Source organism: Miscanthus floridulus, chromosome 7 (genome assembly GCF_019320115.1).
Source record: "Miscanthus floridulus cultivar M001 chromosome 7, ASM1932011v1, whole genome shotgun sequence".
Taxonomy (NCBI): Eukaryota; Viridiplantae; Streptophyta; class Magnoliopsida; order Poales; family Poaceae; genus Miscanthus; species Miscanthus floridulus.
This window is the reverse complement of record NC_089586.1, coordinates 76784171-76797602: the sequence shown is the minus strand read 5'-3', so window position 1 is coordinate 76797602 and position 13432 is coordinate 76784171. Positions and strand designations below refer to the sequence as shown.

The following is a 13432-nucleotide window of genomic DNA, read 5'->3' as shown; positions in this document are numbered from 1 at the left end:
CTTATGTTGCAAATTCATAATTGGGCAAAACCAACTTTACCAACATTTCACACATGACTAAAGAACACCATAGAACCTAGTGTCCATGACCAAATAAATTCTTTTAATGCATTTCTTAATTTATTTTAGATAACAAGGTGACTTAATGAACATATACCAAAAGTATACAATAAATTCTACAAAAATTACAGTGGCTCACATATCCTCTCAATAGTCTACTGTACAAATTTCATACCATCTGCATAAGCATAGCTGCCTCTACGAAAAAGACAATTTGCTATTGCAAGAAATCATGTGAGAGCGAGATAAACCAATAACTCACTCATACTTCATCCAATACTCATGAAATTTTTACCACACATCAACTATCACATGAGTAGCGTGCCACAAAAATTTCACTTCATTTGGAGCCCTAGATCTGTAGTTATGGAAAATAACAAATTCAACTAGCATTACAACCTTACTGCACAAATCTATTTTTACCACAAAATATTGAAACTAAAACATGTCATATTATAGATTTAATGCATAGAGAATTTCACAAGGATTCCAAAAAGTCCTCATTTGCTATTTTACGAATTTCCTATGAATTACTATGAATTTCCAAAGATTCAGCAAATTACTACAAATAGGTCCTTATCGGCACTATTCATCTGAGTCACTGACTTCACACTTAGAACCTTCCCTTTTCTCGAATTTCAAGACAAGGTCCCTGCTCGCGATTTTTGAAGGAGCTGCGCAGGAGCTCGCCGTTTGCCGGCCGGAGGAGCCTCGTCGTCGGCGGGGGAAGTGGCGGGGAGGGACCATGGGCCCGTGCGCACCCTCTGGGCTTCCCAGCTCGGCCCGAGGCGGCCTATGGCCTGCCGGCCGCGCGAGCAGGCGGAGCGCCGGCGGCTACTCTAGCGGCGACGGGGAAGGTGTTGGTGCACATGGTAGGACTCGAGGGAGCTCAGGGCGGTGGGAACGCGGCGGCGGCAAGCTTGGCCAGCCGGCCATGGCGGTCGTGCTCCAGCACGCGCGCGTAGGCGCTGTAGAGCGAGGGAGAGGCGAAAGAGGAGTGCATGCGAGTGGGGAAGCAAGTGGAGAGCTCGGCCGGGGCTCTCCTCATCCGCATTGGGCGCAAGGGGGCATGCGGCCTGGAGGTGGGGCGCTGCCCGTGCATGGCCGCCATGCATGGGGCACGCGTCGCCCCTTTGAGGCATTCCACCGAGCAGCTGGCGGGTATCGGTGTGGGCATGGTGGAGCGTAGGTTTGGGCCAGCTACAGGCCGATTTGGTTCATGGGCCCAAAACGAAGTTTGTTCACCTCGACATGCTCTACATTTTTCATTAAGGCACTCTGGTCATTCAAGCAATGGATTAGCAATTAATTAGGCTCCAAAGTGATAGTGTTAGCGCGTTAACAGCGATGAACAAAAGTCCAAAATTGATGTTCAAAACGAAGTCCAACGAGTGCCATCTTTATACATGCTAATCTCCATCATGTACACTCCAACTTTTATCTTTGGACCAAGTCGAGTTGCTTAACGAATTTTGGAGAACGCGGAATGCCAACGTCGTTGCTTAGCGAAACTCCAGACTTAGAATAATTCTAAGTGCTGAAAACTGCAGCAGAATCAATCTTGTGACCTTTGTTTGTTAAGCTTAGAGATAGATTTAGACTTGGGTCCTTCAATAAAGTTTGTAGTACACAAACTATACTACAACTTTTATTTAAGGTCAAACCTTGTATCTTGAATACAAACCATTCTTTTACTTTGGTCAAAGCAGCATCTCGTTAACCCTAGAATTAGAGTTTTCGACCAATTGAGGCCTTTTCTTGACATGTGCTCAACACAAACCCTTCATGACTTTTGTTGTAGAGTTCAATTAGAGTCATTTAGGCAAGGTAGCAAGGTTTAGTTGATGGCCTATAATTCCCTTCACTTACTAGCGCAATTCAAGCAAGAATGTAACTCATCATTTCATGCGACTTCTTGATTCCGAACTTCATGAAACTTTTCCACGGGTCTAGATGGATGCATGTGGATGTTATGTACATGGAATAAGCATATTTAACATTACTCTTGCATAATCTTAACAAGGGTCCATATGTAAGCAAATGTGCGTGGCCCAAGTTTAAGTTGGAGCTCCATCATGTAGATTTGATCTTGACACCTTCATTACCACTCGACATGTCATGTTTGAGCTCAAACCCATTGCTTAACTAGTGACAAACACCTGGGTGTTACAGTCCACCTGGGTTCAAGTCTCCGACTTAACACGGGTGCTCGTATTTTTTTGGATTTATTCTAGGAATTAACAGCGCTATGCTTTCAGTGGTAGGCGATGTGCTCGTCGACAGCGAGACATATGTGGTGACTTCATCAATCTCAAGATTTGTCGGTCCAACGCGTAACGGTGTCTCACAAAAAATGCTTATGATTCTATAAAATATAAAGAGAACCGTCCTAGAACCGTATTGAACATGCATGCCCTCACTATGGGTCGTTGATCGGACCAGCACCAGCAGGATGGGATTTCGGATATGCTATGCCTATGCTATGCGTCCTACGTGTTTTGTGGATATATAGTACGTGGTCCCGTTCATGCATGGCGAGCTAGTAGCTAGTCTAAAATTGGTATATTCCGCTCGCAACTTCTAAATTGTGGAGGTGGATAGGGCAGAAGGGTCAAAGGCAGCTTCTAAATTGTCGAGTTGAAGAAACGTACGTAGAAAAGACCACGCAAGGAGATATCGGGCGGTGGTGAGGAGAAGGGATCAATTAAAAGTCAATCCATCTGCCCAGGCCAACAAGGACGAGAGAAGGACACGGCCATGGTCAGCGGGGGCCAGCCAGCCCCAGCCATACCTTTTCATTCGTTCCACAGACCAACACCGCCGACCAGGTAGGGACTGACGAGAAATGGGTTGCAGTCCCGGTTGGGAATCCGGGACTAAAGGTCCTGGCCTTTAGACCTTTAGTCCCGGGTCACATAACCAGGACTAAAGATTTATCCTCAGAAGAAAAATAAACGAAATTATAGAGAGACCTCTCTTGCGATGTGTGAGATTCGAACACAGGACCTCTTTCCTCGCACATAAACTCCTTACCAATTCAGCTGTACACCACATGTGACAGGGTCCTGGACACTCTCCTTTTGAATTGACCTGTGGGGTACCTTTAGTCCCGAGTGGGAGACCTTTAATCCAGGTTGGTGACACCAACCGGGACTAAAAGGTCACCCTTTAGTCCCGGTTGGTATTACCAACCGGGACTAAAGGTTGAAGGACCTTTAGTCCGGGTTGATAACACCAACCGGGACAAAAGGTCGACCTTTAGTCCGGGTTGGTAACACCAACCGGGACTAAAGGTGGCCTGCTGCGAAAGTGTGCCATGACAGGGACCTTTAGTCTCTGTTGGTAGCTCCAACCGGGACTAATTCTTCATTTACTCCCGGACGCAAAAAATACCAAGACTAAAGCCCAAAATCGAAGCGGATGAAAGGTCATTTCTCTACTAGTGAGTATGCCAAACTAAACCCAACCCAACTAGCCTCTTCCTTGGGAAGCCTCAATCCACGAGGGTTTCCCGACGTTTTCCCGGGGCAGAGACATCCCATGGGAAACTTCAGCGCGAGACAAATTAATCTGGCCTTTGGAAGCCCTTGCAGAGGGGCCGAGTGACCCGGCCCGCGCTGTGTTCCCCGAGCCATTGCTTCCCCATTTCTAGGGTCCGAGTGCCGCTCCCCTGTGCGGCCATGCTGTGTGAGGCGAGAGCAAGGTTCGTGAGTCGTGACCAACGGGTGACATGGCACGCGCCGCCACTGCTTCCAAACGATGGGACGAGATAGGGGAAGGAATCCCTAGAAAGCAGACGTCCACTAAAATCCCCGTGCGGGGCTTCTGGGCCTGGGGTATATCTAGCCCTCCTGCCAAACGAAGCCTTAGATTGTAGGAAAACAAAATAAAAGTATAGGATTTTCATTTCCATGGAGTTACTGTAACATCGTTTGGTTCACAGAAATTGGTCGTAGGAAAAACATAGGAAACTTTCGTTTGTCTTTGATTTCATAGGAATACCATAGGAAAAAAAACATCCACTCCAACCTCAATGGTTCTTGTTCTTGTGTTTTTTGTGCAGTTCATCCAAACACCTATTCCTATAAATTCATTTGTTTTTTTATTTCTCTATTATATATATACGTACGTACCTATCTTATTCCTAAGTTTTTCCTCTTCCTACTTTTTTTTCAATCTAGTGTTCCAAAGGGGGCCTATGCCAGTTAGCCCCGGAAAAGTGAAGTTAATTGCCTATTAATCCATGGAACCCTCTCAAGAAAATAAACTAATTAATTTAGTGCTGGAAAAATAAATCATTGGCGTCTTACTATCCACTCTTTTTTTTCATGAGACACTTTTTTTATATAATGGATGTTCACGTTTTGCTATGAACACGTCGAGGAAAAAGTAAGAGATAAAAATGACTCTAAAGAGGTTTTAGGCCAGTCTCAGTATGGGTTTGATCTCTCAGTTTCCGACACACCCATATTTTGGAAACAGTACAGAAGAGTTTCATCCCTATGAAACTCTCTCTACTCTCATGAAACTTTTATCTTCTGTCTCTTCATCAAGACAGTGTCATGTCAGCATATTTAATACATATGAAACACTATGAAATCCCCATTGAGACTGACCTTATGACAGTGAGTTGTGTAACTTGTGTGAAAAATGTTTCTCAGGAGTAAAGTGAGTGAAAACAGACCGACCGAGAGGTAACTTATGCGAGCTGAGGTTAAGGATTTTTGCAGATTAATTAAATGACAGTAATTGCCTGTTTTAACGCACGCCACCGCGCCAACCCATTACAATTACAATCAAACACTGTGACCACACGCATCGCCGCGGGTTGACTTCTTCGCTTCCCCTTCCCCCTTCGCCTCACCTATAAAACGAGCCTTCCATCGCTCTTCCGCTTCCATTCGTTCGACTCCCAGCAAACAACATCGATCAACTCAACTGATCGTTACCGTCAACCTCTCTCCTCCGATCCGATCACACGCGCAAGCAGCAAGCAGCGACCACACCCCGCAGCATGGAGGTCTCGTCGTCCTCGGCGGCGGAGGTCCCCCACTATTTCCTCTGCCCGATCTCGCTGGAGGTCATGCGCGACCCGGTCACGCTCGCCACCGGCATCACCTACGACCGCGCCAGCATCGAGCGCTGGCTCTTCACCGACGGCCACGCCACCTGCCCCGTCACGCGCCGCGCGCTGGAGCCCGCCGAGATGGACGCCACGCCCAACCACACGCTGCGCCGCCTCATCCAGGCCTGGTGCGCCGCGCACCAGGTCGAGCGCTTCCCCACGCCGCGCCCGCCGCTCGACTCGTGCCGCGTCGCCGCGCTCCTCGACGAGGGCCGGCACGGCGGGGACCGCCAGGGGGCCGCCGCGCTCAGGGAGATCAAGGCCGTCGTCGCCGAGAGCGAGCGCAACAGGCGCTGCGTCGAGGCCACGCCGGGCGCCGTCGACTTCCTCGCCTCGCTCGTCGCCAAGCACTCCTCCACGTCTAACGACTCTTCATCCAAGCGTGCCAGCGGCCAGCAAGACGCCGCCGCCGACGACTTCGTGCTGGATTCTCCGACCTCCACGAGCTCGCCGGCGGAGGACGCGCTCGGCGTCCTCTACTCGCTCAAGCCCTCTGAGCGGAGCCTTGCCCAGATCATGGAACGGGACGGAGACTTCCTCGACGCGCTGGCGTCCGTCCTGCGCCGCCCGAGCTACCGGTCGCGCGCCTACGGCATCCTTCTCCTCAAGGCGATGACGGCGGTCTTGACGCCGGCGCGGCTCATGACGGTGAGCGCCGGCCTGGTGCAGGAGGTGGTGCGCGTGGTATCGGACCGGGTGTCCTCCAAGGCTGTCCGGGCGGCGCTGCACGTGCTGTGCCGCCTCTGCCCGTGGGGCCGGAACCGCGTGAAGGCCGTCGAGGCCGGCGCCGTGGCCGCGCTGGTCGAGCTGCTCCTCGATGAGGGCGGCCGCCGCGTCTCCGAGCTAGCCGTCGTGGCCATCGATCACCTCTGCGGCTGCGCGGAGGGACGGTCGGAGCTGGTCGCGTACCCGGCGGGGCTGGCCGTCGTGTCCAAGAAGGTCATGCGGGTGTCCGTAGTCGCCACCGAGAGCGCCGTGCGCGCGCTCCACGCCGTGGCCAAGCACTCGTCGACGCCCTCGGTGCTGCAGGAGATGCTCGCCGTCGGTGTGGTGGCAAAACTGCTGATGGTGCTGCAGGTCAATGCCGGCGAGAGGGCCGGTCTCAGGGCAAAGGAGATGCTAAAGACACACGCTAGGGTTTGGAAGGACTCGCCATGCCTCCAAACATACCTGAGGGATTCTTACCCTTGCTAGCTGATAGCCTGATACACAATATACTATATATCATGTACATTACATTGACATTTGTATCCAAAAGGACCACACATTTTGATTCTCCTTTTAAGTTTGTTGCTAAATCATTTTAGTTGGTACATGTACAAATTCTTTCATATTTCAAAAAAGAAGAAGAATGTAACGTCCTTTAGAGAGACATTATACTCTCCAAAGTAGAAAATGTATCTATTGTTCTTTGTAGGTCCTTTAGATAGTGTACATTTGAAATAAATCAAAAGCTGTACATTCTTGATTCAATTTTCATTTTATGTGTTAATTGTATAATATTAGTTCTAGCTATTTTGCAACTATGTCGGGCATTTTAGTAGTAGGCAATAAATCCGTCGACATCGAGACGTCTATGGTAATTTCATCAATTTCAGGATGCCCTGGCTTGGTCTCTCTAGGGTTGTACGTATATATGTGTCTTCGCATATACCAAGATTTGCTCAAAAAAAACATGAGAAAGATGGGCATTATATAATATCAGGTCGAAACTATGTTATCCCATTGGTTATACTTAACCGAAATTAGTTTTGATATTTACTTAGAATTGTATCTTAATTAGAATTGAAGCTTTAGTCCTTTCTGAAATTTGTGAACAAACATTATGTGTAAATGGTTCAACAGCAATACTATCTCCATTCCAAATTTATAAAACATTTTGGCTTTTCTAGATTCATGACTTTTGTTATGCACTTTCAGGTCTATTTCACCTGTACTTTTTTTTGGAGGCTGCTACCTGTATCTACACAACACTCAGATCGATTCGGTGGCAGGATCCTGCTGCCATTGATCAGTAAGCCAACAGTATTAAATTATTCGAGTTTATGACAGTTTGATTTGCTATTGCTTTCGTTTGATGGCTGCAAAATACCACCTGAATGACAAAGGTGCACGTTTCACTTCATTTCTCTCGCAGCCATTGTCGTCGCTTCTAGATGACTTTAAGCAGCTAGCTGCACACACACACCGTAGCAAGACATCAGAGCATGCATAGATCATTTTAGCTACCATATAAGACTATTTTTTGAGGGAAAATGAATACAAGTCACACATGCTTGGCTCAATTGTGGATCAACCGAACATGCCTGACTTTTCCTCAGGGAGAGAGAGGAAACAGCAGCGCTGAATGCCTCAATGACTCAATCTATCAGCTGCTCCCTGCTCCCATCCCTTTCTCTAGTTTCCCTGGAAAATAGATTGCAAATGGGTTGAAAACCGGCTAAAAATGGTCATCGTCGATGTTGGGCTATTATTAAATGGGCCGGGATGCCACGTCATCATCCATGTCATCGTCCACGTAAGCATCCATGATGACGTGGCAATGCATCCGTGACGATTATTTTCCGTCATTGGAAATGGGTTTGGGCTAGGCTAGCTAGGCTTCGGGCTCTATTGTGACGGTTCAAGATCGTCACCGATTCCGTTAATCTGTGACGGTTTTCGGTAAACCGTCCCGGGAGTTAATAATCCATGACGATATCTAAAATCATCACAAATGCTGCATAGTGACGATTTTTTTTATCCGTGACGAAAATTTTTCATCGCGGATTAACAGGTTTCTTGTAGTGAAATTTACAAGTTTGTCAGAAATGAAACAGCACAGCTGAACGCCTCAATCTGATTGTCTAAAAAAAACAGAATGAAAGATATGCTTGTCTACATGTATGTGAAAATCGCACGTCAGATGCCATGCCATGCATGTTCTCCCGGCTGAGCGAGGTGCTAGTTTCTGCAAGTTCAACATTCATATGATGCACAGGTTACGAATAAATCAAACTTGATTGAAGAAGCTGCAAGCGACACAATTAGCTAATTGGTTCAAATTTCAAAACAAGGACCCGTTAAAACCAGAAATTAATTGGGACCAACTAGTGGAGAGGCATAGAAACAATAGTCAAATGCTTATCCATGTTATTACAGCCCACAGTTAATTTATGCTCGCAACGATGATAGATTGTAGCTAGACTAGAGAAGACAATTCAGTCCACAGAATCTTTAACTCGTCAATTCAGCTGTATAAATTTCATTGAAGCTAGCATGTTGACAGTGGTCCTTAGTTACCAGCTTATGATGATTTGTTGTGAGAGAAAAACACTGTTCGTTCGCTGAAAAGTACTGTTGAAGTAGTGGTAAAGAACTGGATTGACTACTCGCCATTCAACTTTGATGTTCAATCGTAACCTCCCTGCGTATTGCAACTCTGCTACAATATACAAACATGCTGAGACACATACGTACGCGAATTTTTTTAATTTTTAACCCTCTTTTTAAACTATTTCCAATTTTGACACTGTTTTATTTTTTTCGGAACTAATCCTTTTGGCCGCGTCTAATGCCATGACACGGCAGAACCACGTTGTCGCGTCGTGCATGGTGGCGCGGTGAGGTAGCCACCGTGGCAGCGACCCGGGCCGCTGACCTCTGACGTGGCGGGCGCTGCTGCGCCGCAGATCAGAGTGCGGCAAGGCCCAGTATAGGCCCGCGAAGCGGCCTTCCTCTTCCCCCTCTCTCTCCATTCCTTTCCTCTTCGTCCTCCGTTTCACGCGCCGCCACCCCTACGTCCTTGCCGCCTCCAGGCGCCCATCGCGCTCACCCCCGTCCCCTTCCTTGGGCCCTCCACCGCCGTCCGTGCTTCCATCCCTCCCTCTCTCCCCATTCCCCTGCTCAGAGGGTGGGGTCATCCCCTTAGTTGCCCGCGCCCCCTCCCTTGCTGGTTGTCCATACAGGCACCGCTGACACCGGCTGGGCCACCGGCGGCCCTCTCTGTCGTCTGGGTTGACCTCTAGAAAGTCCCCCCGTCATTGTCAAGGTATTTCCCCCTGCAAGACCCTCAATTTCGTGATATTGGTGATTAATTTTTTAAACAACTGATTAGTGTTAGTGATTTAGTGTAGTTATGGTTTAGTGTTTGGTTAGGTAGTTAGGGTTTAGGTTTTTGTTAGTTAGGATTTTGGGTTTAGTGTTTCGTTAGGTAGTTAGGGTTTAGTTAGTTTGTAGTGGTAATGGTAGTTAGTATATATAGTATTTTTGTAGTGTTGGTACTTAGTTGTACGTGATACGACGATTTCGATGACTTGATGAAGTTTTCTCAAATGCTTTTGTAGATGGATTGTTGTGTCCGAGTTTTTTTATGGGGGAAGTGTTAGGAAAGAGTATGTTTGAGGATATGAAAGAAGAATTGGAATGATTTGATGAACCTCCTAGCTTCAGCGACCTTTGTGTCCGTTTGAATGGAAAGTTTGGTGGTGATTTCACACTGAAGGGGAGGTTTGATAGTGGGAAGACTAGGGCACACTACGTCATGATGCCCTTGCATGACCATGCTCACAGGTCCCGCTACAATAGGGTAATCTAAGGTTTCAATGTTGCCATGGCTAAGGTGGTGATCATGGAGAATGGGTACAGGATGCCGGGTCTCCATGATGAGCCATCGTCCTTCAATGGTGTTGGAGGCAATCAACAAGAATGGGGGGTCCATGTGGAATCAACTACGGGTAATATGAATTTCAACGGTCAGTTCACGCAGGTGCATCTTGTATCCTCTCCAATGGTAGTCGATGATTCTAGGCAGTTCTTAGTAGGCCTTATAAGCAATGATTTCGATGTGAACGAGTTCTAGCGGAAAGAGGAGGAGCAGGACGAGGAGGACATGCTCAGTGATGAGGTTAGCAGTGATTCAGAGGATTCGGACGATGAGCAAGGAGGTAGAGATGATATACCAATACCGGTTCATGCTATGCAAGTACCATTACCAACTAAAGTACTTCATGCTATGCCAGTTCAGGGAGGACTAGTCACAGATGTTCCAGAGAAAGCTACCCCATATGAGTCATGGGTTGGACTTAGCGAAGCACTGCCGTACGTTCCACTAGAGCCTTACACAGCGACAGAGCTGATGCAACTGAGGTCGATGAACATACCTTTTAGTGGTGTTCTGAACTATAGGGATGTCCGCATGACACATATGGTAGTTTGTCACACCAGGCTACAGATGTGTAGGAAACCGTTGTACAACCATGAGGATCAAACTGTACTTTTAGGACTATGTAGTCTTTTACCATAGGCCATACACCATCACTCATTCTGACAAGGAGTTGAGGTACCACTTGATATGCAAGGCAGGTTGTATGTGGAGGTTAAATGCACAGAAGAGAGAGAGCGATGGCAACTGGAGGATAACAAAAGTGGTCCAACCGCACACTTGCCTATCAAATAAGGGCAAGGAAAATCATCCTCCACTCACTACACGTTACCGTGCCTTCCATATATTGGAACCCGTTGATGACAATAATGACATTTCAGTGTCTTCCTTGATCAGTCCATATAAGGATTTGTAAAGTATGACATCAAGTATGGAAAGGTTTGGCGTGTGTTAGTATTTATTAACGCAAATAGAATATGAAGGATTCCGCAAGCGCATAGAATACCATTGTAGCATTTTATCGGGAGTATTCCAGGTATCGTTATTTATATTTTACCATAGGGGAACAATGGAGTAAGGATTTATTGAGTAATAAAGGAATATCTATTAGTCAACATACTAGCATAGCTAGAGCAAGGGGTAAATGTAATGATAGGAATTTATGTATAATGACACTCTGGGGATAGATCACTAAGATAATATAAACTAGTTAACTCAGAAGAACAAAGGGTAAGGTAGATTCCTGTGATATTCTTATTACAGGATCAAAATATATATATACCCGACTATAGCTAAGACTAACTCTACTCTTGTGCACTTTGGGATGCTGCTTAGACGATAGAGCACAGCAAAGGATAGCTCTACTAACGCGACTACGATCCTACAATTTAAGAACCTGCTCATATGGGGTGGACTACAAAGGATAGACGGGGTTGTCACCTCTCGCTGCTACCACACAGCCAGGGAACAGGGTGTACTCATAGGCAGATCATCGTATAAGCACCATGCTTACACAAGACTCGGCTACTTAGCCTAACCGGTAAATTAGTAAGCTAAGCGCTCTGTGAACCCGCATATAAAAGTAATGATAACCTTAACTAAGCAAGATATATATTCAAAGTAAGTATAGCCATGTAGATAAGAATATGATAAATTGATAGTAAGTCTTACAAGATGTAGAAGTGAAGATACAAGGCTTTGTCGAGCCTCCAAGACTAGATCCAGAACTTGAGCATGAGCCCAACTCGACCCTCACTCCAGAGATACTAATCTACTACACTAGAGAGTTCTAGACCTAATCCTCCTGGTGTGTGTTGATCCGAATGAGAGATATGATTTAGGGTTTTAGGATGGCTCCACAGAGAGAGGTAGGGGCTACTAGATATAGGGGGTAACATCAATTTTGGACCCTCGGATCAAACCGACTTAAATCAACGGTGTAGATGTGATACTTAAGGCGGTGGAGAACCGATGTAGTGAGGAGGGGCTAACACATGGGGCCCACAAGCCGGCCAGCATGCAGGTGGGGCCGGCTGGCCTCACATGTCAACCTCTCGTGCTGTCACGATGGGTTGCATTCTGGATTGTTCTAGAGTCTTCCCAAGTCGGTTTCGTCGCTAATAATCGTGATTTGCTTTGATGAATAGGTCCTCCTTGATGGTTTTCTAATTAAATCCTCCTGCAAACACTGATTCACCAGAACTCAAGGAATTAATTAGTTTAAACCCCTAGACCTATGTTTGGTGATGCAATTAAGTACATATGCAGAATATGTTAACGGTTTATGATTGATGTTAATGACCGTCAACAAGCTCCCCACACTTAACCTTTGCTAGTCCCTAAGCAAAGATAAACTTGAACAATGGATTATGAGTTGCTACAATGCTTTTCACGCCTCAAAAGTACACATGTGTTCAATCAAATTCTCCTCTGGATTAGAATAAATTGATCTAACTTTTAAACTTACCCATATTACCATCAACCATGGGGCTTCTTAGCCTTCACTTGGATCTTGAGTAATTGAAAGACAGAACGGTCAAGTTAAGCACTGTCTCAAGTTCTTGGTTCCACCATTGTTTTGGAGTTTTTGTAAGTTTTCCAAATAAAACTCAGAGATTCCATTGTATGACACTCTCAAATCTCTCAATATATGTGGTATTTGTGAATCCTCACCAAGGCATAAAATGATGTTGTGCCTTATCTCATCCTACCACTAAAGCTTATGTGGAGTTCATAGAGTGTCAAAATTGAAAATAGTTTTAAAAAGGGTTAAAAATAAAAAAAATCAGGTACGCTTCCTCAATGGAACCACATGTATGATGTATCCAGTATCCCGACAGGCGGCGGGTCAAACAGGTCAAATCAAATAAAAGTTTCGATACCACAAAACCATCATAGGATTATGGACACACATGGCATGAGTGCATGCTGCAAGGGTCACATGAACATATAAGATATGCATGTACAGGGAAGGGGGGCCACACACAGCCCAACATCCCTATTACCCCACTATATAACCCCTTAATTAGCTAATAAAATTACTAATTAGTGTTGTATTTATTTATCATCTCTTCTTTGTGTTAGTCTTTATTGATATCCATGTGATTTATGTCTAATATTTATGTTATCTTCTCCCTCTATGTTGTTCTTATTATTATTGTTATAGTTTTTCATATACAACATCTTAGTTGATCTTCATAATATACGGCCAATTAGCTAGTTACAACGTTAGTTAGTGTTTTATCTTTCCCCTCTCTTTTATTCTAATTATTACAGTGATTTTGTTCTATGAATTAGATTAATTGGGTAGAGATTAGAGACTTAGGGCTATTTAATTTTTTTCTTTCGCTATATGTCAGGTTCATAAACCCGGGGTCCCTCACGGACCGTCTTCCCAACAAAGGCTCGGCCCAAGCAGACAACGTGCAACTCATGGGACATCCCAAGTACCTAAACGACAGGCCAGAGGGGCGATCCAATCTCCGACCGGAAAACCTAGCCAAGGAGGAATGGCACCCGCTTCTGACTCTGGCCCGCCTCTCTGACCGGAGCGCTCGCTTCTGTCTCCAGCCCACCTCCGGACGGGCTCTCCGACCAAAAGGCCT

At 46.1% G+C, this 13432-nt stretch overlaps 1 protein-coding gene across 1 annotated transcript; it reads left to right on the top strand.

Annotated features, from left to right (window-relative positions):
- The first annotated feature begins 4977 nt into the window (after positions 1-4977).
- LOC136463499 (E3 ubiquitin-protein ligase PUB23-like) lies at positions 4978-6631 on the top strand. Its single transcript, XM_066462494.1, has one exon. It carries the CDS (start codon positions 5075-5077, stop codon positions 6377-6379), a length of 1305 nt encoding a protein of 434 aa, XP_066318591.1. The 5' UTR covers positions 4978-5074; the 3' UTR covers positions 6380-6631.
- The last annotated feature ends 6801 nt before the right edge of the window (positions 6632-13432 follow it).

Excerpts from the sequence above, each read along its gene's own strand:
- LOC136463499 (XM_066462494.1), top strand. The coding sequence starts at position 5,075 with ATGGAGGTCTCGTCGTCCTCGGCGGCGGAGGTCCCCCACTATTTCCTC.